Below are 23,975 nucleotides of genomic sequence, written 5' to 3' on the forward strand. Positions count from 1 at the left end.
TTATAACAAATAGATATTAAACATACTGCAAGTTGACTGCATTGGAACCACTTGTTTTAATTAACACTGACTGCTTTTGAATACATTTAAGCACAACACGTCTACTGTGAAGCACTTAAAAATGCAATTATTGTATGAAAGGTGCTATTCAAATAAATATGATCATTATTATCAAACACAATATGCCAATATGAATAGGATGTGTGTGTTGTTTTAAGAAGAAAAGACTCATCGATGATAATGAATCCAGTGTTTTCTGTTGTCCTCACATCAAGCAGGAGGAGAGTTCATGCTATCAACAAAACGTATCTTATGGTGGACGGGAAATGTGCAATGTCCTGGTGAAATGTGGTATCTGTGTTCCAGACGGTCTGCTGAGGGGCAGCGGGGCAGAGGGAAAGGCTGTGGGGCAATCTGCTGCAAGGGAGTATTTCAACTGGGTTCATACAGTACTGGTCCCTAGACATGTGGCTTTTGTGCATAGTGAAAGATGATCTTCTCTTCCTGCAGATTAAACACTGTGCCTTTTGTAGGCATGGGTGTGGTAGTGCGAGAAGGTTTGTGCACTTTGGTTCAGTTTTCTTTACCCCATCAACCATTGTCTCCCTGGCTGCGGCCTGTGTGTGTGATTTCCCTTTTGAACCAACCGTGTCTGATGCCTTCGGCCCAATGACCCATGCTTTCTGTTTGGGGAGCGTGACAGTGGCCCCGAGCTAAATCAGCCTTTTGTCTGTCCTCATAAGACAAGTCTCCCTGCTTGGCAGAACACAGGACTCAGGCCGAAGCTAAGCCCATTGAGGAACTGAGAGTGAGAGAGGCTGGAAGCAGGTGCTGCTGCAAGCGTGATGTGGCAGTTTCTCATGCATTGCTGATTTCTGACAGACCATAAATCAAATTGCTTAGACTGCTAAAAAGGAAAGGGACTATTCGAAGGGGATTTATAAGAAGAAAAAAAACTTCCTTTGCTTTTCAAAACAGCGGACCATGCCTTCTCAAGAAAGAAGTTGAAAGAGGTGAAAAGAAAGTAAGGTATGTGAGATTGTGATCTGCAGATGCAGGTCCACCACAACCCTCACATGACGTGGATTTCCGCTCTGACACATTGTGCCTGTAGCTGCTCAGCGGGGCAGGGCCACACGATCACTGAAGAGCTGCTGCTGCTGCATGACATGATGGTGCTTTGAGGGCTACTCTACCATGCAGCGCACTATGAATTTCAATGGACTTCAACGACAGAGCAGCCAAGAGAATTACATTCTGGATAATACTAGGAAGAAATGCTCCCTGTGGTCCCGACGCTCCCTGAGGGAAAACAATGATCGACAACAGAACATCACAGGCTCCCTGCCCAGAGTCAGCAAGGTGAGACAATAAAGCAGATGTAAACACACACTTGTGCAATGCAAATCAAACATAAAACACAACATTTATTAGACCTGACGTTTCTCTTATGCAGTATTGTTCGTAATGAAAAGCAGTTCACTGATTTAACTGTGTAACAAAAGTATAGCATCTCTCTGCAACTGGCAGAAAGCCTTTTACCAATCGTAATCTTTTGAGTTATTTAGAAATGCAGGATCAACATTTTCGTACACTGAGCAACCTTTTTTAGTTTCCTGAGAGGTTTACACTTTAATCTGTTATAATGTTTTAAAGAGGAACTCTGCATTTCTCCTTTTGCAGACAAAACTAACCCACTCCAACTCCTTGGTTGATTACTCTGACCCACAAAGGTAAATATATCAAATCTGAGGTGCAATAGATCGTAAAGGGGGGGGGGGGGGGGGGGGTTCACTTTTAACCTCACAACAAATCATTGATGGAAAATTCAAAACATGACGAGTTGTTCCTAAAATATTCATTTGCATTTTGTTGTTTGCACAGGACCACGATCGAACTTGAAAAACAAGACAATGAAACATTTGGTTTTGAAATTCAGGTAATCAGATTTTATACTCCTTAAGATTAAATACATAATTTTATGCTCTCATGCTTTTTAAAACCTGCCCGATTCTTTGATGTGTTTATTTGAAAAGCATTTTTGTGACTAATGTTCCCTTGTTGCAGACCTATGGCCTGCAGCTGAAGGACAGCTCTGCAGTGGAGATGTGCACGTTTGTGTTCAAAGTGCAGGAGGACAGCGTTGCTGAGAGTGCTGGCCTGACCGCAGGTAGACCACCCACATCCTCTAAACAGGCCTTCACAGGCTTCCCATGCATACACAGAGTTAGTATGTCAACGCCTACACACACTGATGCACAGATGCTAAGCAAAGCCATGTCCTCTTCTTGTAAATGATTAGTTCCTTTTTTCTGCATGTTCATTGTAGGAGATATTATCGTCACCATCAATGGGGTCAGCATTGAAGGATCATCTCATCAACACATACTTGATCTGATCAAAGAATCAACCAACAGTCTAAAGTAAGTGATAAAAGAAAACATTGGCTGTGCATCAAAGCACAACAGAGGATGAATCCAATGTGCAGAAATACAAATATCAGAGGTTTTTCTATTGTGTATGACCATGTGTTTTTATGTGATTCCAGGATGGAGACAGTGTGTGGAAATGTAGTGAAGCAGATAGAGCTGGAGAAGAGGGTGAACCTGCTGAAGGTGTGTATCTGTGACCCGCCCATGTTTATTGTTAACATACTGCAGCTTTGTGGTTTTATTTCAGTGACTAAACTAAACCACCCAATCCCAGCTAAACAGCTTACTCAAACATGTCATAACTAAACCCATTGTGGGCTCTCATACTGAGCCTTGAATGTATAGGCTAAAATGTTTCTTACCAGACTTAAAACCTCAATCTTTTTTCTGGTCACACAGCAATCACTACGTGAGAAATTGGTGGAGCTACAAGCCGTTACATTACAGGAAAAACGTCTGATGCGAGGTGAGAGGATTTGTTCAGCCGTCACCCAGCACTTCCTGTCTCACATCTTTCTGTTAATGTTGTGCATTCAAGTGTGAACTCCAGATAACTGAGATAAAGGAGTTCCCCTGAAAAATGAACACTGACAAACTTCCTGTTGCAAACTTCTCGTCAGCTACAGCTTTATCTAACACTGTTGTGTTTTCAGGGAACTTGAACAACAGCAGCCTCCACCTCTCGATGGACTCATCAGGGAGTCTGAGTACTCAACGCCGGCGTTTTTCAAGTGACAGTAGCTACCGAAGCGTGATGACAGAAGACAGTGACCAGGCCAGTGTGTTTGGGGATCTGTGCTCTCCAAGCCCCTGCAGTGCAGCCAGCACCACAGACGACAGCTGCTTCTTCTCCAGAGACTTCCCCTCACAGGACGGCTCCCGCAGGTTTTCAACAAGCTCCAACCATCATCACCTGGGACGCTCCAGCAGCTCCAGCTTGGCCGGCAGCAGCAGCAGCTCCATCTCTCCTTCCTGGGAGGAAACAAGGATCTCCTCCTTGTTTGGTACCCTGCCCCGTAAAAGCAGGAGAACCAGTGTTCGTAAACACATCCTGAAGTTAATTCCTGGACTCCAGCGATCAGTGGAAGAGGAGGAGATTGGAACAAACTCTTAGTGACTCACATGCTCCTTGTGTTTATTTGATACTAAGGGTTAACAAGGTTTCTCATGCTCTTTTTGAAGAAAGAGATAGACACTGTAATGAAGTGTTTCCACACACACAAGGTTTGGTTAACCCTTAAAAGAAACCTGTCTTCGCCTTCATGGGAACTCAGAGATAACTGACATTTTGGCACTTGGCATTTATCAATGTCAAAGTTGATCCAAGAGGGTCCTGAGCCTTAAAGGTGAGCCTGGCTCACTGCTTGGCTTAGACTTGTGGTTGCACAAAAGCATTATGAAAATATTCTTCCTTTGTGTGAATGTATGAATACAAGATTGTAATGTAAATAGATGAGATGTGTATCCTACTGGCTTGAATGAAAAGCTGCATTAATCAGAAGTTTGAACTGCAGTAGCTGAACTCATGTAGCACCTTGTACTTTAACATGAGTTTACTGTGACCTAAAACCCATGAGAACCATGTATATTTAAGGTCTGATACACATGTAAACAGCACTTCGGTCACATTCAGGTGCTGAAAACCAAAACCAGAGCTCTACTCCATATAGGTGTCTGCTCAGCTCATAACAGGATGTGGGTACAAGAGGTACAACTGCTCGTTCACAACATTTCTTTTTAACTTTCGGTGTTCAGAAATACTGTTTCTTGTTTCTGAATATGCTTAAATATGTATGTTTCACTTTCAATAGCAATAAAGTACGTTTTTACAGAATGTCGTGCTTTCTTTTTTGGTATCAAGTCAATAAAGTCTGTTTGCAATTTAAAATAAACGTGTGAAGTTAAACACTGTATAGTGTTTTTTCCGTCAGTGATCAGACAAAGCACACTGTCTGAAGTTACCCTTGCCACAGGAAGTGTATTTAACACATTACAGAGTGAGTTACATTATAGATTTCTGTTGATGATGCAGGTAGTGCAGATCGATTATTCATATACATAAAACAAGTATTATTATGGGGACTGTTGATTGCCTGTAAAGTTACAGTTACAACAATTGAGAATAGCACCTCACACATTTCCTGTAATAAGTGTCACTTCTTTGGTTTCCTGCCTGCTAAACAGATGGAGACAGAGAGAGGTACAGAGGGGCATCATCACATTATGAGGAATTTAACCGTTTTCCAGCACTTGATTACTATATTCACAAAAACAAAAACGTTATGCATCAGCTAAACTGAGAGACTAATCATTTAGAAATATAATAAAAATAATCATTCGAAAAGTAACAGAGAACTTTGACCAGCAAGCTACTTACGAGAAGTTATTTTTTTAACGTTTACTAGTGTTGCTTGTTGAGGTGGATCTAGCTTTACACAGTTAGGTTATTGAGTCCTGTTGTTTCCAACATAAGGGTTGGACCCCTCAAAAATGTCACAGGATACATTGTGGGGATTGTGACGTAATTAATGCAGGAAAATCAACAAACGTCTTTTCTTTACTTCGTCTCTTTTATTTAACCTCTGATATATATATTTTTTAAATAAAAAAGAGTGTTACCTCTTTGTACTGCTGATGTTTCCTGTTTCACGAAATGTAAGTGTTCACAATGTTATTTCAGCCTTTTAGGTGCCTTAGGAAATTATGAATGAAGGCATTAACAAGGCTTATCTGGAGCACGTGTGCAGTTCGTTCAGGTGAAGCTTCACTGTAAAGAAAAACTATAGGAGAATGTTAATCCAGACTGAAAGGTTACAGAATGAAGGAGGTCAACCCAGCAGGGATTATCAAAGAATAAATACAATCGCTTCATGCAGATGCCAAATACACAAGGATTCTTTGTTGGGGCCCCAACAAAACCCTCGTTCTTCAGTGTTGCAACACCCACACAGAATTACATGGTGCTAGCACTAGAGAGCACACACACGCTGGACCTTGCACTGAGACTGAGACGTAGCATGGATTCTGTTTTCACTCTGAGAATGTAGGAAAGGAGGTATTTTGGTCAAATACTTTGATTGCTGGAGCAAACGGTGTTACGATGAGAAGTCTGGTGGTTGCTTAAAATTGCCTCCGCAAATAGTCTTCAAAGGAACAACTAAGAGCATTGAAGCTTTATTATCTTCAATAGGTAAAAGTAGAACAGAAGGATGGATATGGAGACAAGCACAATTCCTCCAAAGCCCCCCAGGCTGGCAGTAGATGAAGAAATGCTTGCATCCCAGGTACTAGAGATCATCGGTGGGATCACTCGTGAAGCCCTGCAGACCCTGGAGGAACCCGAGGGAAAAGACGTGTGGTTAATGGAGGAGGGAGATGACTCTGTGTTTTACAGTGACGAGGACCAAGTTCATCAGGACATTACAACTTGTGGTTTTGGTGCCAACGGGTGCAAGCCTCTTGTCAACAGTGTGGCAGATGTTGAGGAAGAGCCAGGGGAAGAATACATTACTGACAAAGAAAGTTCAGAGTTGAAGGAGGAATTGAATCAGCACGTCATCGTGGATGAACAAGAAGAGGAACGCCAAGAGGGCCAAACAGTAACAACTCAACCCATGGATCAGTCAGATCCACAAACAGAGTCTGATCTAACCTCAGAGAAGTCAGAGAGGGCCTGTGGAGAATCTTCTAAGTGCACTATTGCAGAGATGCAAAAAGAACAAAACACACCAGCTGAAAAAGGTAAGAGTAACTTATTTATATTGTGCAGTAACATAGATTGCTTTACAGGGCGGTTTTTGTTTACAGATGCAAAACAGTTTTCCCCTCTCTTTTATTTTCAGTGAATCTACCAGTTGAGAAAGAAGAAGTCACACCAAACCCTGAGCCCTCTGCTGTCACTAATGAGCGGGGCTATGACAGGCTGAATGGGGAGGCAGACCTCCCAAAGCAGATGTCTAATGCTGATCTCCAGGTATCAGGTGACAGGCCGCTTCAGGTGGAGCCAGAGCAGGAGCGCAACTTCCTCATCCCTGGGGGGTTTCATCAAAAGCTCAGTCCAGGCTACTCCACTCTGCCCCTGCCGAAGAAATCGTGCAGCAGCGACGGCGACCAGAAATCCTTCAGCCACCTCACTTCCTCTAAATACAGCACCGTGTCCTACCGCAAGATCCGCAGAGGAAACACCCGCGAGAAGATAGATGAGTTTGAGTATATGATGATGAATTTGTAAGAAGATCTAACTGATTGAGCATCTTTACCATGTGGTACACAGTTTACATATTTATTTGTTTGAAACATCTAATTGTACAAAGCATTAACATTTCTGATGTAACTTTAGGGTCACACAAGATTTCCAAATGAAGAGCATTATTTATATCAGCTGTGCATTATCTGATTTGAGAGCAATGCTTAAAAAACATCTGTATGTTCCGCTTTTCATTTGATGGTTTTATGTGGGAAACATCTTGTTATGTAAGGCAGGTATTTGGGCAGTGGATTACACTAAATAAGACGCTCAGGGCTTTATAATCCTACTCGCTATAATAACTATACAATGTTTGGTATTAAAACTTTAGCATCTTAACCTCTAGGGTAAGAATTTACAAGAGATTAACCAAAACATCATGCATACTTCATGTCTTAGTAATGGCAACTGTATTAAAAACAAATAAAAATATATAGCTTATTAAATCAAAAAAGAAATCTCTTTTATTTGTATGCATTTCCATCATTATCTGGTTTAAGGCTTTTGATAAGAGGCCGCACAATCATGATATAACAACACAGGCTTGTTGTGTGTTTTAAACCAACACTTCCCTCTAGTGACAAGAAGACATTCATACCAATGGACTGCTTTTAGAAAAAAAAAACACACCAAAAGAATGCAGCATTAAAAACCATAGAAGAACCCCATGTGCCTCGTCAAACACAAAAGTATATGACATGAAGAAAAGATTATGTGATATGTTCAATACATTCTATATTACATGCAATTAGTCCCAGCACAAAATGAAGAGAATGAAAATCACTTTGTACATCTGACATCTGATAGGCACTGTTTATCTTTGGTAGTGAGATATGTTGTGCTTAATATAAAGTGTTCACAGACATTGACCAGAATCCCTTTGACAATCCCCGGTTCAAATTGTTCCAAAACAGAGAGGAAATGCTGCCTTTCGTCTGGCACACAAGTTTAAAACTCTACGCCAGTCCATGATGATTCCTGCCACCAAAGCGCTTCCCTCCTCTGGACAGTGGTGTGTTGAGTCTGAGCTGCATACTGTAGTGTAGGCCACTGAAGGTCTCTATAGTGCATGTGTGACACAGTTCAGTCTCATCACTAAGCGTGGTAGTGTGTGAACTGCCACTTCTGGAAGGCATTTCCGGTTTCACATGGATTTAGGCGAAGAGTATCACCCAGAGGCCCCGCCTCCAGGCACATGTGTTTGGATACAAACTCTGCTATGAGGTGCTCCGCCTTGACAAAGACAAAACAGGAAACATGATTAATGAGCGAAGCTTTAGCCTCCAAACAATCTTTGATTCCCTTTCCCTTATTGTGACAAAGGTAACTTCGTCACTGTGGACTCATGGCTTCGGGGCTTGTAATATTGCACATGTGGTTTAGTTTGAAAGTGTTCCCCCTCCCGTTTTGTCTGTGGCTGGTGATGTGTTCACCTCCCCCCCCCCACCTGTGTCTTATTGGCCTGATTAGTGTGTGTGTGTATTTAGGCTCTGTTTTCCCTGTCAGTGGACAGGGTAGTGTGTGTGAGATCCTTGTGGCTGCCGACTGTTCAGGTGGACAGCAATTGAGGCTGTGAATCATGTGCCCATGATTTGAATAAATGCCCACACCGGGTTGTATTTGGACGTTCTGCCTCTGCCTCCTTGCTTGGTCGGACCCTGCTAAACCCTTGTTACTGTTACAAGGTATGTATCTTGTATTTTGTAGATTGTGTAACTTGCTGCTGTTAAATACCGTCACACTATGTGCAATATGTGCTTTATGTGCAATATATACTTTATATACATATGCCATCTTTAATAACTGTAGTATATACCGGGCTGCTAAATCCTAAGAACTGCTACAGGATTTGATTTGTAGATTTGATTTGTTTTTGATCTGTATTTTTGAAAATTATGTAACTTTTTTTTTTTTTTAGCATATTGTTTATTATATTATAACTTATTACTTTTTTAGCATATTGTTTATTATATTATAACTTAGTTTTTAACGCATGTAAGATATGCAACACTAAGCTGTCTGTGGCTCTTTCCTGCTGTAACGCTGCAAATTTCCCCTCTGTGGGGCTAATAAAGGTATTCTGATTCTGATTCAATGGTCAGTCTCACACTTATACCAAACTGAAACCAACTTCATAAAGCAAGCCAGTCATGTTGTTTGAAATAAAGTAAAGAAAGAGAAAGAAGTAGTTCAAAACACAAAGGCATACCCAGAGTCGACCTACCAGAGCGGAGTTGGATGATTTGTGGAACCAGCGATGCTCAGGCTTGTCGTTGTCACATAATTGTAAAGCGAAGCTGCTGCCCTTGCCTTGGGGAGCGAGACATAGATCTTGCTGCCGTATGTGCCTCGTCCAGGTGTAATTAAAGTGCTGACTCTAAATACCAGAGAGAAAGAGAGAGGAGGGACAAGGATGTAATTAGGCTCCATGAAAAATTGAAGATTTTTGAAGGGCAGCTCAGTGTTCTGCTGTGAACCCCAAAAGACCACGTAGAGAGGCCTGGTCTGGCTGGGACTCCTCCCTTGTTTATCGTGGCTTGGGTCCTGTCTTGGACTCTGATTGTCCTGATCCAGGTTTATTCCTGGATATTTTTGTTCTACGCCCCCCATAATTACCACAGGCAAGAGGCCATGATTGCACAATCACCGCATACTTTCCTCTGAAACACTATAACACTTTTGCTTTTTTTTGCACTTAAAACATTAGTAAAATAAACATTTAAAACCTGCAATGTCTTCTGTGCTCTTAACATTTGTTGCACTTGCATGTGAGCTACAGAACTATCTTAAACTAAATATTTGTTTAAGCATTTAAGCTCTATTTGACAAGTGAATGCACATGTGCTATAACTGAACACTTCTAGTTCATAGTTGGAGGTAATGTGCCATTTGTTTCAAGTCTGATGCTTGAGAAAGTCTGGATCTGAAGGGGAGTATTTCTGGTAAAATAAAGGTTACATCAAAATAAAAATAAAGAATAAAAAAAGCACACCCACCTGCTTGCTGAGATCACATTTATCAAATGACAGAGAGCCTTGCTGCATATTGAGGCATTTTCTCAAGCCCTGATTAAAGACCTACAAGGAGAAATTAGATTAAAATAAAACAACACAGAAGTGAAACACCAGCACTGCAAACATTTCTTCAATCATTTGAATTGGGTATGACAATGAGCCTTGTTCTCGTTTCTTTCGATGAATCCTGACAGAAAGCTATTGTTTGTTCCAAAGAGAACAATCATAGTCTCTGTTTGGATCCAGAGCCAACAATAGCTTAAGGGAGGGAAAGTATAACAAGCTTTCCTTTTAAAGAAATGTTAATGTGAACAAAGTGTATTCCTCTACATACCAGGCCTTCAGCTTTGGCTAAAGGAGCGTTCATATCTGGAAACACGTTGTCCAGGTACCACTTGAAGCTCTTACACTGGAGCTTCTTCCTCAGCTCGATCTGCTCGGTGAGATCGCCGATGTTGGTGCTCTTTTTATCCAGCAGGTGGTGGTAGCCGTGGCCGTAGAAGAGGTCCTTGTACTCATCCAGCCAGACCTCTGCCACCCTGGCCAGGTTACGCTCCACCGTCTTCTGCCGGTCTTTCGGGAACTTGTAAGGATTCTGTCCTCGGAAGATGTGTCCCACTCGAGAGCAGGGGATGATCTCGATCTCCCCTCCACACATCCAGATCTGTTCAAATGGTAGGATAAGGCAGCATGTGAGTGAAGCTTCCAAACACCTGTGGCCAATATTTGTGTATGAAATTAAAAGAATGACATACCTTGGCTAATAAATAAAGCTAAATATAGCTTATTTGTTTGTTTATTTATCTGTTTATTTATTTGTTGTTTTGTGTTTTTCAATAATAAATGTATTTCTTTAAGAAAAAAAAAGAAAATAATATATGTATATACAGTATATGTTAGTAATTTAGTTTTTGGTAGAAGGGGTGGGATTAAATAAGTGTAAACTTCTTCCCACCCCTTTTCAGATGTGTAATTAAGTAGATTATTGGTTTATACATAATTTAGAATCAGTAATATTTTTGTATATCAATACGATACTGATACATTTTGTGTTGTATAATAATTGTCAAGTTACATTTTTGTATTATTGTTTTACACATTCAAAATAAATAAAATAAAATACCTTAAATGAAATCTCCATGTTTTCCCCACCCCACACATCCAGTCCGGGATCATAGGTGCCGAGCTCATAGAAGTATTTCTTGTCTATGGAGAAAAGGCCTCCAGCCATAACGGGACATCTGTAGGATAAAATTAAATAAATGTTAATCAAGTTGAACTAATAATAGAATGTGAATATTCAAATTGACTGTTTTAGGTACCTGATGGGATCGGAGATGCTCATGTTATTCTTCTTAATGTACTCCTCTGGTAATGCACTCCAGCCAAACACCAAAGGCCATTTGAAAACACCTCTTTGGAAGTTGTCAACCAGCATATAACTGAGGAACAGAAGCTCCAATGTCAAAATAACATTCTCTTTAAAACAAATATCACATCATGTTAATGGCTTGAGAGATATGGCAATGTTGAGTCACCTCATGTCCTTATCACTGACAACTTCAATAACCGGACAGGGCACCTTCTTACGATCCAGGTAGATTCTTTCCAGCAGCGGCTCCAGCCAGCCCACGTTACACTCAATGTGGGAGTCGAGGAAGGTAAGGACCTCGCCTATAGTAAGGGGTTAGAAAGCAAACATCCTGGTGTAGTTAAACAAATAGCCACATGTGCGACAGTGAACCGTTACGACTCCTATCAAAAGGTTAATTGAGAGCCAGTTGCTTGCTCAAGTATGTAAGTAACGTGCATAACACAGCATGTGGAAAAAGCGTGTGTTTCTACTTAAGAACATGATGTGGAGTGCAATTCAGTGTGACTTATGGTATTGCTTCAATGTTTTAGTTCTGTATTTGTTGCAAGACTATCCATGAATAATATTCCACACAGTTAAATATGTAGAGCAAGTGCACATACTTGCAAGCCGTTTGGGTTTACAAGTTCCAAAGACTGGACCACAGACTTTCTGAATCATTGTCTTTATTTAAAATGAATTTTGCCAACGTCAACCTGACATTTCAGAAACACACAAGACCATAGATGAACGCCCAATTAGTGTTATTCAAACTAGAAAGTGAAGATTACACTGTTAATGTGCGTTGTTTTACTACTTTTTAACTTTTACACCAAATGGATGTTCATGTTGCGGATTTAAAGTTACATTATTCAAAGCCCACATGACTATTATAATCCCAGAAAGTAGTTGTGGGGGAAACTTCTGTGTAGCAATGCAGTGGGAGTCACCGACTCATGAAGGAGACACAGGAAGAGCAGGAGCTTTGATGTCAAGCACTGATGGTTTATTATAGGAGCTTCGGTCGGAGGATTCACATCACAAGTCCAAGAGCCAGAGGTTCTGACTTCACGGTAGAGTTGCCACGTCAATTCTGAAGAACTCTACCCCAGACCCATGTATTTAGCTAGTTCAGAGAGACTAATCAACATGCTGCATAACAAGAAAGAATCATAACACCTCAATCAGCTGACGCCAACAGGCAGGAACAGGGAGTCAGAACACTGAGAGCACAGCAGCCAAGGTTACAAGTGCGTGTGCTCAGTGAGGATAGTTTGAACTGATACACTGGGTTAAAGTTATGGACCTTGGAAAATATTTCCCCAACAGTGGTTATGATAATAATATTTCATGTTAAAACCATAATTACAATTTCAGACTTTCAAACTTGCCCTTGGATAACAAGCTTCTTGTTATCTGATTAGCTTAGTTCTTGAGCTGAAAATACACAGCCGAGATAAGGACACACTGGTCGTTCTGTTTAACATTTACAAGTCTGACCAACTGATTCGACATATTCATGTGAGTTCTGTTACTATCTTTCTCTTATGTGGGACAGATCCCCTGCTACATGCACATATGTATACCACATTGAATAAGTGTATGACACTGTTCTAAGCTTTGGTTACCTTGGGCTATATCAGCTCCTGCGATCCTGGCCCTGATCAGACCCTGACGCTCCTTCAGACGAAGAATCCGCACTTTGGGAAACTGAGCCATGTACTTGTCTAGCTGCTCCCTCAGATAGTCTGCCGGAAGAAAATAAAAAAATATGAACACTGACAGCAGGAACATTTTCATATAGCTTGAAAAATGACCTAGCGTTAAAACAAATGACATTTCTTGTTAGAAAAGCGTAGTTCTAATTCTCTCGAAATAGCTGTGGATACTTTTACTCTGATATACTTCACATTGACATTTTAATTGACTATTTTATCTTTAATAACCACATCTCATGGATAATGCTCAAATATGTGTTGTGTAATGATAAGATAGCCCAAAAACAAATCAAAAAACTATTCTCCAGAACACCAGAGTTATGATGTGTGTGTACATGTTGGTGGACTTGCATCCTGTGTGCATTCTCAAACTAAGAAATGTTTGTATTTATTCAAAATTCAAAAATAATTCAATTCAAAAATAATTCTAATTACAAAGATGATGTTCACAGCAACCTTTTCATGAACACTTTTGGAGGGGCAGCTGCAAGCATGTTCAATACAGTCTGAAGAATTAGGTTAAATTATTTGACCAATTCAAATGACTATTAATATTATACTTCCTACACATTTTGGGTTTTAAACAAACAATTGTGTCCTCTAATAATAAAAGCATAGGGCTCAGCTTGTCATTAGCAATTTTCGCCTACGAATGCCAATTTTTGCATTGTTTTTTTATAAGAGGAGACCCACCAAACGTAACATGCCCTACCCCTGAAACAGTAAGTACATTATTACCTTTGGTGCTGAAGTCATCCACCAGAATGATCTCTTTGAGGAGGTGTGGTGGAGATCTGTTTAACACACTGTGAACAGAGCGGAGGAGTGTGGACCACACTTCATCCACAAAACAGAAAATCACACTGGTGGAAGGCAAGTCATCATGGACCAGATTCTGTGCACACCTGGAAACACAGCACGAATAAATAATGAATCAAAAACAACAGCTTGGGGGTCAGAGCACATTGAAGCGGTGCAGAAGTAGACTCACATATCAGGCCTGGTGTCGGGGATGGCTCGGTCCACTGGGATCTTGTCGCTCAGGAAGACATTAAAATGCCCTTCGTTCCATCTCTTCTTTACCTCTATATCTTCGTAACTGGAGGCCAGTGCTGCCAGACCAAACTGGCCCATTGCGTTAACATCTCTGGGAGCGTTAGTCATGTCCAGAGAGAGCATTTTGTGCACACCTGGTTTTCTGACAGCACTGGAGTTATCCTTGGAGCCCTCTCCTGCTTGGAGCTTGATTGTAGGTTTCGCTGCCTTCAGGTCAGTCTTGGCGATCGTCCTGACCTGTTTCTCCTCCTTTCCTTTGACCTCCTTGTTCACTGGTTTAGATGTTGTTTCAACAGGGTGGGCCTCTTTGTTCTTAAGCTCACTCACTTTCGCTCCAGTCTTAGTCAAAGATTTGTCCTTGACTACTTCGTCTGTCTTTGTTTCAATTTTGTCCAAAGCTTTTTGTACAACACCCTCAGCTTTAATGGGTCCCTTCTTTGAGGTTGGTAGTGGTCCATGTTTTGCTTCCTGAACACCTGGAGGAGCTTGGGTTATTTTAAGCACTACTACAGGTAATGTCACTTTATCAGAGACAACTGCTTCTCTACTTTTCTTGACTTCCTTGACATTCAAATCCAAGTTTACTGCTCTTTTATTTGCAGGAACTCCCAGCTTCGGTGTGACATTTTGTACAGCCCCTCCTTCTTTATGTTCAGAAGCAACATCTCTTTGCTGATCAATGTTGGCCATATAATTTACTCTGTGAGGTAGAGAGTTTATCTTTTTTTTATCCTCCAAAATGGGATCTTGTTTCTTGCCTCCCTGTCTGTACACTTTGGCTAGTTTGAGGCTTGGATTGAGTGGTCCTTTAACAGCATGTGTAACAGCAAAGTCCACCCTCTGAACTGGGTTTTTAAAACCCCTTCTGACCACCTGTGTCACCCGGGACTGTTTAAAATCTTCCCTTTCTCTGATCACTCGCTCCTTCAGCAGCTGACTGTTCACATCGTTCATTGACAAGCGAAGTACAGCCATGTCAAGCATTAGCCAAATAATAGAGGCAATGAACACAAATGCAAGTACCCTCCCACTCCCCCTTAAATATCTCCTAATCTTCATCATTTTGGGTGTTTAAAAGTGGAAATCCAGGTGAAAATGTGAAGAATGTCAAAGTATCATACTGTTAAGGCCACTTCTCAGTTGTAGGCGAGGTTTTTCTTTCTTTGGAGAAGTTAGCTGCCTGCGTGGCATGCTAGAAATATGACAGTGAGTAGCAGAAGTAGTCGGTGTTGTCATATAGGAATACAGAAGTGTCTGACACCCATAGCCCAGCACAAAGATATATATAAGTATAAATGTTAATTTCCCATACCGTATCGCTCTGGTCACCTTCAACCGCAGGGGGATAACATATTACTTTAGTTTGTATCGCTTCGTCGTAACTCACAGAAACTTCACTAACGTTGTCGACTTTTTCGCTGAATCTCCACGTAACAGCTTTGAACTGACACAGTTTTGTATGAGGACGACGTGGAGACCAACTTCCACTGTCAGTAAACTGTGATTGGACAGATTGGCAGGAAAGGGCTCCGCCGAGACGGAGCCAACAACAAGCCAGCAGGAGAGAGCTGCAAGGGCACAGGAAGTGCATGTTAAGCCTTCAAAATAAAGCATGGAACTTGCAATCGTTGAAACATGAAGTCTATTATGGAAAAATATGCATCACGACAAAATCTGTTTCCAGGGGACAGTAAAAAGCACAAAAAAGTGATGTAAAATAAATAAATAATTTAGCTAATGTTTCTAAACAACTTTTTTAGGTCGCAGTGGCGAGCCGTGACTTTTATACCTAGGCCCTGATAGTAGTTATTATGAAAGTGCTCTCATACTTGTTTGAAACTGAAATTGTATATATTTATATAAATATATATATAAATATATATGTGTGTGTGTGTGTGTGTGTGTGTGTGTGTGTGTATATGTCCGCATCTGTAGCATGTATATTGTCTCATACCGCACTGTGAATGAATTAAAAGTAAATAGGCCTATAAATCATCATGAACACAGTTCTGTCCATCAGACTCCTGTCATCATCAACGGTGTCTCTTTAAAATGACCGCTCAGAGGAGAGGATTTCTCATTTCTCTAACCGCCTGCTGCTTCCCCTCCTCTCTCCTCGGCTCCCCTCCTCGACTCCTCCGCTCGCATCTCCTGTGGGCGGGACTAAGACACGAGGATGGGGGTCGAGGAGGGGAATTAGAGAAATGAGAAAGCGCCTAAAACACGAGGAGGGGAGGGGAATTAGAGAAATTAGAAAGGGCCTATAACACACATGCATCAACTTCACAGCGGGGGGAACTTGTCATAAAGTCTGCGAAAATAAAGCCCACCCATTTAGAGGGCAGATATGATTGTTCAATTGCACTGTCATTTGACATTACTCTCTCGTTGAGTTACTGTAGCTGGCCCTCTATGAATTTACAGCAGGACCACCAATCAGCTCCTATCTTCACAGTAACTCGCAGAGAGGGCTAAAGGAGCTTCTTTCATTTAACCCTTCACATTCCAACAGAAACTGAACAGGCAGATTCGAAGGATTTATTTCCTTGGAAATGTTATTTTAAATACAATTAAATCAAGTTATTTTGGTAAAACTAATGAAAAATATAACTAAACAAATATATTTTTTAAATATATATTTTTATACTTTAAAAAAAAAAAAGGTTTCATAGAGGGCCCTGACGGCTCGCCACTGTTAAATCGAGTTCATTTTCATGAGCCACAAACCATGGCTACAATACAAAGCCTTTACAAGCCAGAACCAGATAACCATTATGAAAACAAAACCTTTTCCCCCATTATTTTGCTTTTCTTTTTGAGACATCTTTAATCATTATGCAATTATGATAAGAAAGTAGCCCAAATCAGTATTGAGATAAAGCTTTCATAATTTTCAGACACAATCATTATCTACTTACAAACAACTTTTTTGGGAGAAATTAATAAAAAAACTACTAACTGTTTTGACATAAGCCATTATTTTTGAAAATGAAATACCTTTTTTTACACAATCAACATAGGCCTACTGTATTTATTTATGACTTTGAGATACCAAGTCATGCTTTTCTTATAGTCCAAGAAGTCTACTTCAAAGTCATTTAGCAACTAAAATAAGATGCTAACGAGATCTATGTGATGTTCATCAAATGTATTGATCAAATGTATTGGACATTGATTAGATTTTTTAACTGATGACAAAATAAAAGTGGCAATCTCATTAATCTCATTAATTGCATAACATGTATTTAATGAGAACTTTACTTTGAAGGTTTTAAACGGACACTACTTCTACACTCGGCAGATTAACAGCATCACGTTTACGTAGGCAAGAAGTTTAGCCTCTAGTAGTGTCAGCGTCAACTTGCAAACTACATTTAAAGCGGAATGTGCAGGTTGACGACAGACAGGGACTGAGTTAAAAATGTATTTTGCAATATGTTAGGTGTAGCCTAGGCCTACGTCCTTCTAAGAAAGGCGCTGACGTCATCATGTATAATGGACGTTAATCTTCTATTTCAGTGTTGCAAACAGGCTCGACCTGCACGACCAACACATACATCCGTGCCAACACACCTTAGAATCTAGTAAAACTTGATTAAACGCTGTGATCAATGGATGGTAGGCTGTGTGAGATGACCTCAAATATTTCATAGTCTACTAATCAGTGCAGGTGAGTTTTTGTTTTCTCATTTTAAATCATATGTTAAAACTTTAAAAGACCCTGAGTTGCCACAATAAGGCTACATTAAAAAAAAAAAAGAAGTTTAAATCAGTTTTGCAGTGACAACAGGTTCTAGAGTAGTTTATATTTTTGACCACTTAAAGATATCTCACACAAAAAAAACAATAAAGGAAATATTTATTTTTTTCTGGAAATGATGAATCCAACAATACTCTGAAAAGCACAACAACCCATCACTTGGTATGTAAATAACTGATTTACCAAACATCTTTGGTAGGTAGCAAAATATGCACAATACCAAGTAACAAACACTATACATCCCCCAATGAACATTTTAGTTGGATTACCAATTCCCTTAAACATCCTTATTTCCCACACACATGCACATTAGTAAAACCTGTGTTACAGCAGCCATTAGGCAGTGATTAGTGCAGGCAACGACAGGTTTTCCTCTTCATCAGCAGGCCTCTCCTGGGAGTCCCATTGGCTCCATCCAGCCTATTAACGCTCCCCAACATGAGGAGGGTGGGGAGTGGTACCTCCCATGGTGGCTGCCCTTAGCCACACTACACACGCTTTCATTAGTGTGTTAGCTAAATGATTGGCCTCAGGACAGCCCCCGAGCCCTGCAATGCATGTGCTAACTTATATGTTCCATCCACTGGGCAAGTTATTCATTTATTCATCCATTTCTGCATTCGCAGTCATGATGGCATCATTTGGTAAATTTGATTGCATTTTCTCTAAACTGAATCGGCACATTGTTAGGAAAAACACAGTGAGGCAGAGGTCACAGAGCAGGCAAAGTCGAATACTAGTGTTTTAATTATACAGCATTTCATTCACTGTGGCTTTACCTGAAGTGAAACTGTGAAAACACACAGGTGTCTTTTCTGCTCTTACTCATAATCCATTGCAGAAACAAAATCATTCGGTGCTTAAGTGATAAGTCTGCAATCATTTTCATAATTGATTATTTGTTTAAAGCATTTTTAACCTCCTACATGTTTTTCACTTATCAAGGTCCTTTACCCGATTGATCCATATGGTATTATCTTCTTACCCAATACATTCCTCCGTGACATCCTTAGAGATTATCAGTCTTACTAAATGCATCTGTTCTAGTTGACCTCAGTATGATAGCGTGAGTAATTTGGATGAGAGTAAGAGAAAAAGAAGCTCATATGTCCACCTCTGTTAGATAAACTCCTGTAATTTATGTTTACGAAGTGCTTTCTGAATGAGCTCAGTCACAGTGTTTGTAAATGCTCCAGCAGTGTTGAGTTTACAGAGGGATGAGTCACCCTGAATAAAAAGTTCAGCTCTTATTACAAGAAGCATGAAAAAATAATAGCCTTTTTTACATAATTGACATCTGTAACATAGGCCGTCATGATGTCTCCCATCAAAGGGATTACACAAAATGAAGGCGAATGGAAATCTTACATTGACACCGGCATGTGTACAATGAGGTAAATGTACTTGTATGATATCTTCAGAACATGTTAATTAGGCCCTGGAATTAAAATTACAACAGTTGTTCTGTGTCATTTACATAGAGGTCATGTTGTGCTAATATGGCACTCGTTGAAATAGACAGCCAGCAACAATATGGTTAAGTCTGACCCACTGACATTTGCAGCTCCAAATTATGCACATTGTGTGAATTAAATTAATTAGAGTATTCATTAAGAAATATGGCTTGCGGAAACGAGTATAATATTTAGTTATGTGATGTAATTTTCTTCCATTGTTAAAGATGATTTGTTTCATAACAGTTCCTGCGGTAGTTTCCCCCCTGCACTAACTATGATGTATTTAATTTGTTAGCCATTTAATTAATTATGATTAGAATAAGTGCATGTACAGCTTGTTTTGACAGATGGTTTCCATCAGGGAGACCTTTGCACAATTAACTTTTAATCAATTGCATCCCATTTTTCTGTTTGTTTCTTGTTGAAGTTTGTGTGGAAAGTATCTATAGCATATGCATCATATGAATGCCTATTTGGAATACATCAAATGAGCAATTATCTAGAATTTGCCCGCTAATATGAAGCGGATAAACAACTTTGATTTATTTCATGCTTTGTGAGATACCTGCAAGCTAGGGCAGACTGCTCACTTAGTGACTGTTTCATGTCATGTTGTGTTTAATTTTTCTATTTAGCTTCTTGGGTTTTTGTTTAATGTAATCATGGCAATATAAAATCCTAGAATATGTATTGACCGCTTTACTGCATATTCTACTCTTTTCTAGAACAGATACTGTATAATTATACTCACGCTCATACTTACAGCCTTAATTAGGGCCTTGTTTTTCCTGTTAACACATCATTCAAAGCATAATTTTATCTTAAAGCAGGCATGTCTGCTGCGACATTGAAATGGAAAACCCAGGAAGCTATAGGGTGGCCCCTCTGTTGTTCTTCACTTAGTCCACAAGATGGAGCTTTAGTTCTGTTCATGTTCTGCACTGGTGTGATGATGATGATCATAGGCTTCCTGCAGGAATCTGCAACAAAGACTCAGACTGCCTCATTCCCTTTGCAATATATCCACACATTGGAAAGAAAACTACTTTTAAAGTATTGACATGCGCCACTAAAATATTATTTGCATTTCATGGATATTGAAATGTGTGTAAATCTATTATTATCATTATAAACATCATTATGTATGTGACAAAGGTGTATCATTTCACATCAAAATGATATCAGGTAGCCCTTGTGGTTAAAGTCAGGTAGGTCTTCATTTACTTTAGTAATGAGGTGATAGAAAATTATACACAATTGACTAATTATTTTAATTTCTTTCTCTATGCTCGGAAGAAAAGCAAAGGAAGCCGTTGTACCTTCTGCAACGTACAGGTAGAAAATACCTTTAATGATTTGACTTCTGTTTTTCTGGGATACACAGAAAGAAAGAAAGAGAGAGAGAGGACAAACAAGACTGGTTTTGCTTCAGTCATTTTATAAAAGTGTGTTTAGTGAATGCTGTTAGAATTAACAAAAAAATACATTTACATTATTATTTTTTAACTGATGATCTAATGCATTTGAAGCATTTGCTCTACAGATCTCGCCTTTGTTCAATTCCATCTTGTTTTGAAAACCACATTTTTCAACAAATAAGTTCAATGTTGTCCCTGTTTTAGGAGTCCACAGCATTTATCAATTATTTTCCCAGGTGACATGAAGGTGATACTGATTTGGCTCCCACTGGACATGACTTAATGTCTGACATAAAAAATAACTACATAATTTGTCTCAATCCAGAGGGCTGACTTGGCATGGACAGCAGCAGTCCTAAATGTCACCCTGTAATGAGTTCTGGCCAAAGGTACACAGTTAGGACAGTGCCCGCTGGCACCTGGGATGCCCACTGGCTAGCTTTTTACCCCACAGCCATTTGGACAACCCCAGTTTTCTTTGTGAACACTGCAGTACACAATTTGCATCCAAAGAAAAAGTTTTAGTACTGTGAAGTTTCATTTGACCCCAGCAATGGAGTCATACAAAACAGATTACAACAGAATACATTTAGTTTCATTGTGCTAAATAAAGCAAAAATAAATAATGATATTATGATTAAATACAATTGAAAAGGGAACAGAGATGGTGGTTATAAATGCATGTGATACAATTAGAACAGAATAGATGGAAAATGATCTTGGACTTTAACCCATAACATAGATTTGTCTGCTTATTATTTTCTATTTTAATTATTGAATCGTAAAGATATAGTAAAACATGCAAATTCTAGTTTCTCAGAATTATCCATTTTAATGTGATATACAGAAAAACAGAGAAAAGCAAAACATCTTCGTATATGAGAAGCAAAACAAAAATGAATTGTTTAAAATAGTCACCGACTGCGTTTCTGACGATCGACTAATCATTAGCAGACTAGTCGTCGCAGCGCTATAATCTATATTGTAACAGTGTCCTCTTTTTTCACCACTTTATGAAAGTTTTCCAAAGATAATGCTTTGATCTTATGGACTGAAATGATTTCCATGATCATATAACACTTTAAACGATTCACCAATTTGCCGTCTTCTCAAAATGAATGCAGGAAGACTTTCAGTTTAGAGGAACTTGACTTCTTTTGTTTGGCTGGTATGAGACCTATTGGCAACACGCTGGGCTTATTATCTTACAAAGGCTCAGGAGATGAGGGAACATTGTATCTAAATTAACTTTTTCTATTTCCTGGTGAATGAAATCAATTCCATCCTTTTATGTTACTTTTCATCTGCCTTTTGTCTTGTTGCGGAATCTTTTCTCTTTCTCTCTCATTCATCTGTTTTGCCCTTTCCTTGATCTGATAGCATTAAACATATAATTAAGTCATAAAGGAGGGACTGATGAGTGTAGCAGATGGTAATTGCGTCCTACATTTGAATGAAATGATATGCATTGCTACAATTTACAGCCTTCGCCTCATATTTTATTCAGCAACCTTTTATCTCTTTTCCTGCAGAATTATTCTGCAATAAATTTAGACATCTTATCAATAGCTGGAGTGATAGTGGCAGAAACATGGAACAAATCAGCCTCTGCCGTTTTATGCTGTTTAAAATAATTTTCCATAATAAAGGAGCTATCAGAGCTGCTCTATCACTGTAGAGGGCGGATATCCCTATTTCTAGTAAGGCTGCCCTTGGTTTGTGGACAAGCTGTCACTCTGCTGTTAGTCTGAAGACACGCCAAGCGACAGGAAATGGTTAACGTAAAGTTCAGCTGAGGTTTGTGAACTTCACATGGGGGGAAAAAACTAGGATAAATTGGAAAGCTAGTTGCTTAAGTTGTTTTCTAAAACAAATTTAAATATATTTTGCAAAACAAAATCTAAAGTTCTGATCTGATACAATCCTTGAAGCAACTTACTCCATAATGAGTTTTTTACTTCTTTGTTTAAAAGATTTGTCTATGGACAGCAATAGACCCAAAAGGAGGAGAGAGAGAGTATGACATGCATGACTCATTAGCCAGTTTTTGCATCATCTCTATTTATATAAACATTGGTATTTTGAATAGTCTGAGTAAACCACAATTCTTGAATCTACTACATCAAAAATGAACATAACATTGAATCCACACCTCTTGAACACCTTCATGAATGTAGGATGGGCCCCACCGTGGTGCAGTGGGTAGCCCCTGTGAAGGGGGGATTTCCCCATATCCCTGTGACCCCTAATAGGAAAAGCATTTCACATTAGATGGGTCGATGGATCAATGGAGGTAGCATTTATTGCAGGGTTTGTTGCATTAGACTGTGTACTGCTGTACCTTAAACGTGCAACAGTGTTTTTCTTGACCAAAATATGTTGGTTCTTATTATTCTGCCAAATACATTTAGTCAAAGAAACACACACTAGATGCAGCATAAATGCATCACCTTGTCATCCAGTTGTTAGACGGATCCCTTCCTAACAGGATAATTTGTACCTACTTCCTTATGAAAACTTGACTCCTGTGATCGCATTGAGCAGAGCAGTTTGAGTGGAGTAGTGCCAGAAGGAGCTTTTTGTTCCATTGATGCTTTCCTCTCACCAGTCCCTGGTGAAGTGCTGGACTCCGCTGATATTTGAGAACTGGTAGCTAGGGTAATATAGGTTTAATTCTCATGTTCCCCCAGACCTGCCAAGTACAGGCGTTGGGTGCCAGCTGGAAGGCTTTCATGTGATGGTGTGCGAGGGGAATTAGCAAGGGCAGAAGAGAGGAGGGCAAGTATACAGTACATTCACAAGTGTCTCTAGACCTTGAAGGTGCGGGAGAAGTGCTTTCCACATCTAGACACCCCCGGCACTTAGCGTTTAGTCAGGATGCAGGTCCATTACCTTTAAGTACAAGTACTTATGTTTGGTCGCCTGTTTTTACAGCCCTTCCAGCTTGAAAGGAATCTACCCGGGGTGACCCAACTCTATTTATTGATGCCTCCTGAGTTTCCACTTGCTGGTAATAGACTGGAAAACACAGATAATGTGTTTGATCGATCAACGTGAACAAATTTCATTTGTTGGGATCAATAACAGTTTACAGTTGACAGAGCCCAAAGAACTACCTTTATTTGAGCTTTTTGATTGAAGCTGTCCTGGCAAGCCGGCAGTGTGAGGGACTCCAGACCGGGCCATGTGGAAGGCATGGACTCTTCTGTTCCATTATTGCCAGCAATCTGTATTTAAAACTAATATCAGTGTGAGCTGCATGGCTCGGGGCAAAAGGCACCAAACCAATCTGATATACAGCAAGGGTTTTCTTTTCGGTTCCTTGTGATGTGAATTAGAATGTGAAAAATAACAATTCCCTTACATTTTTCACTGGTATCCATTTTTTCATTTGAGGGCGTAATGATTAGATTTTTTTCTTTTTTACCAGCAGCATGATTTGTATTATGTTTTCACTGTGTTCAAAACATAATACAAAAGTGATGTGGAACCAAAGGGAAAAAGAGGAAATTAACTGACG

The 23,975-nt window shown here is 39.8% G+C and overlaps 3 protein-coding genes across 3 annotated transcripts; 2 read left to right on the forward strand and 1 right to left on the reverse strand.

Annotated features, from left to right (window-relative positions):
• Positions 1-766: 766 nt before the first annotated feature.
• On the forward strand, positions 767-4,266 carry cytip (cytohesin 1 interacting protein). Its single transcript, XM_079660345.1, has 8 exons — positions 767-1,362; positions 1,684-1,733; positions 1,885-1,939; positions 2,068-2,170; positions 2,330-2,423; positions 2,549-2,615; positions 2,832-2,898; positions 3,086-4,266. The coding sequence occupies exons 1-8, from the start codon at positions 1,198-1,200 to the stop codon at positions 3,544-3,546; spliced, it is 1,062 nt and encodes a 353-aa protein (XP_079516471.1). The 5' UTR covers positions 767-1,197; the 3' UTR covers positions 3,547-4,266.
• Positions 4,267-5,390: 1,124 nt separating this feature from the next.
• ermn (ermin) lies at positions 5,391-7,344 on the forward strand. The gene is made up of 2 exons (XM_079664970.1): positions 5,391-6,173; positions 6,275-7,344. The coding sequence occupies exons 1-2, from the start codon at positions 5,642-5,644 to the stop codon at positions 6,661-6,663; spliced, it is 921 nt and encodes a 306-aa protein (XP_079521096.1). The 5' UTR covers positions 5,391-5,641; the 3' UTR covers positions 6,664-7,344.
• galnt5 (polypeptide N-acetylgalactosaminyltransferase 5) lies at positions 6,701-15,370 on the reverse strand. The gene is made up of 10 exons (XM_079664969.1): positions 13,756-15,370; positions 13,503-13,669; positions 12,675-12,794; positions 11,231-11,366; positions 11,015-11,134; positions 10,816-10,933; positions 10,027-10,356; positions 9,675-9,755; positions 8,903-9,055; positions 6,701-7,911 (listed from the first exon to the last, which is right to left on the reverse strand). Exons 1-10 carry the CDS (start codon positions 14,880-14,882, stop codon positions 7,774-7,776), a joined length of 2,490 nt encoding a protein of 829 aa, XP_079521095.1. The 5' UTR covers positions 14,883-15,370; the 3' UTR covers positions 6,701-7,773.
• Positions 15,371-23,975: the final 8,605 nt, after the last annotated feature.

This window comes from Notothenia rossii, assembly GCF_949606895.1.
Source record: "Notothenia rossii genome assembly, chromosome: 2".
NCBI classification, from domain to species: domain Eukaryota; kingdom Metazoa; phylum Chordata; class Actinopteri; order Perciformes; family Nototheniidae; genus Notothenia; species Notothenia rossii.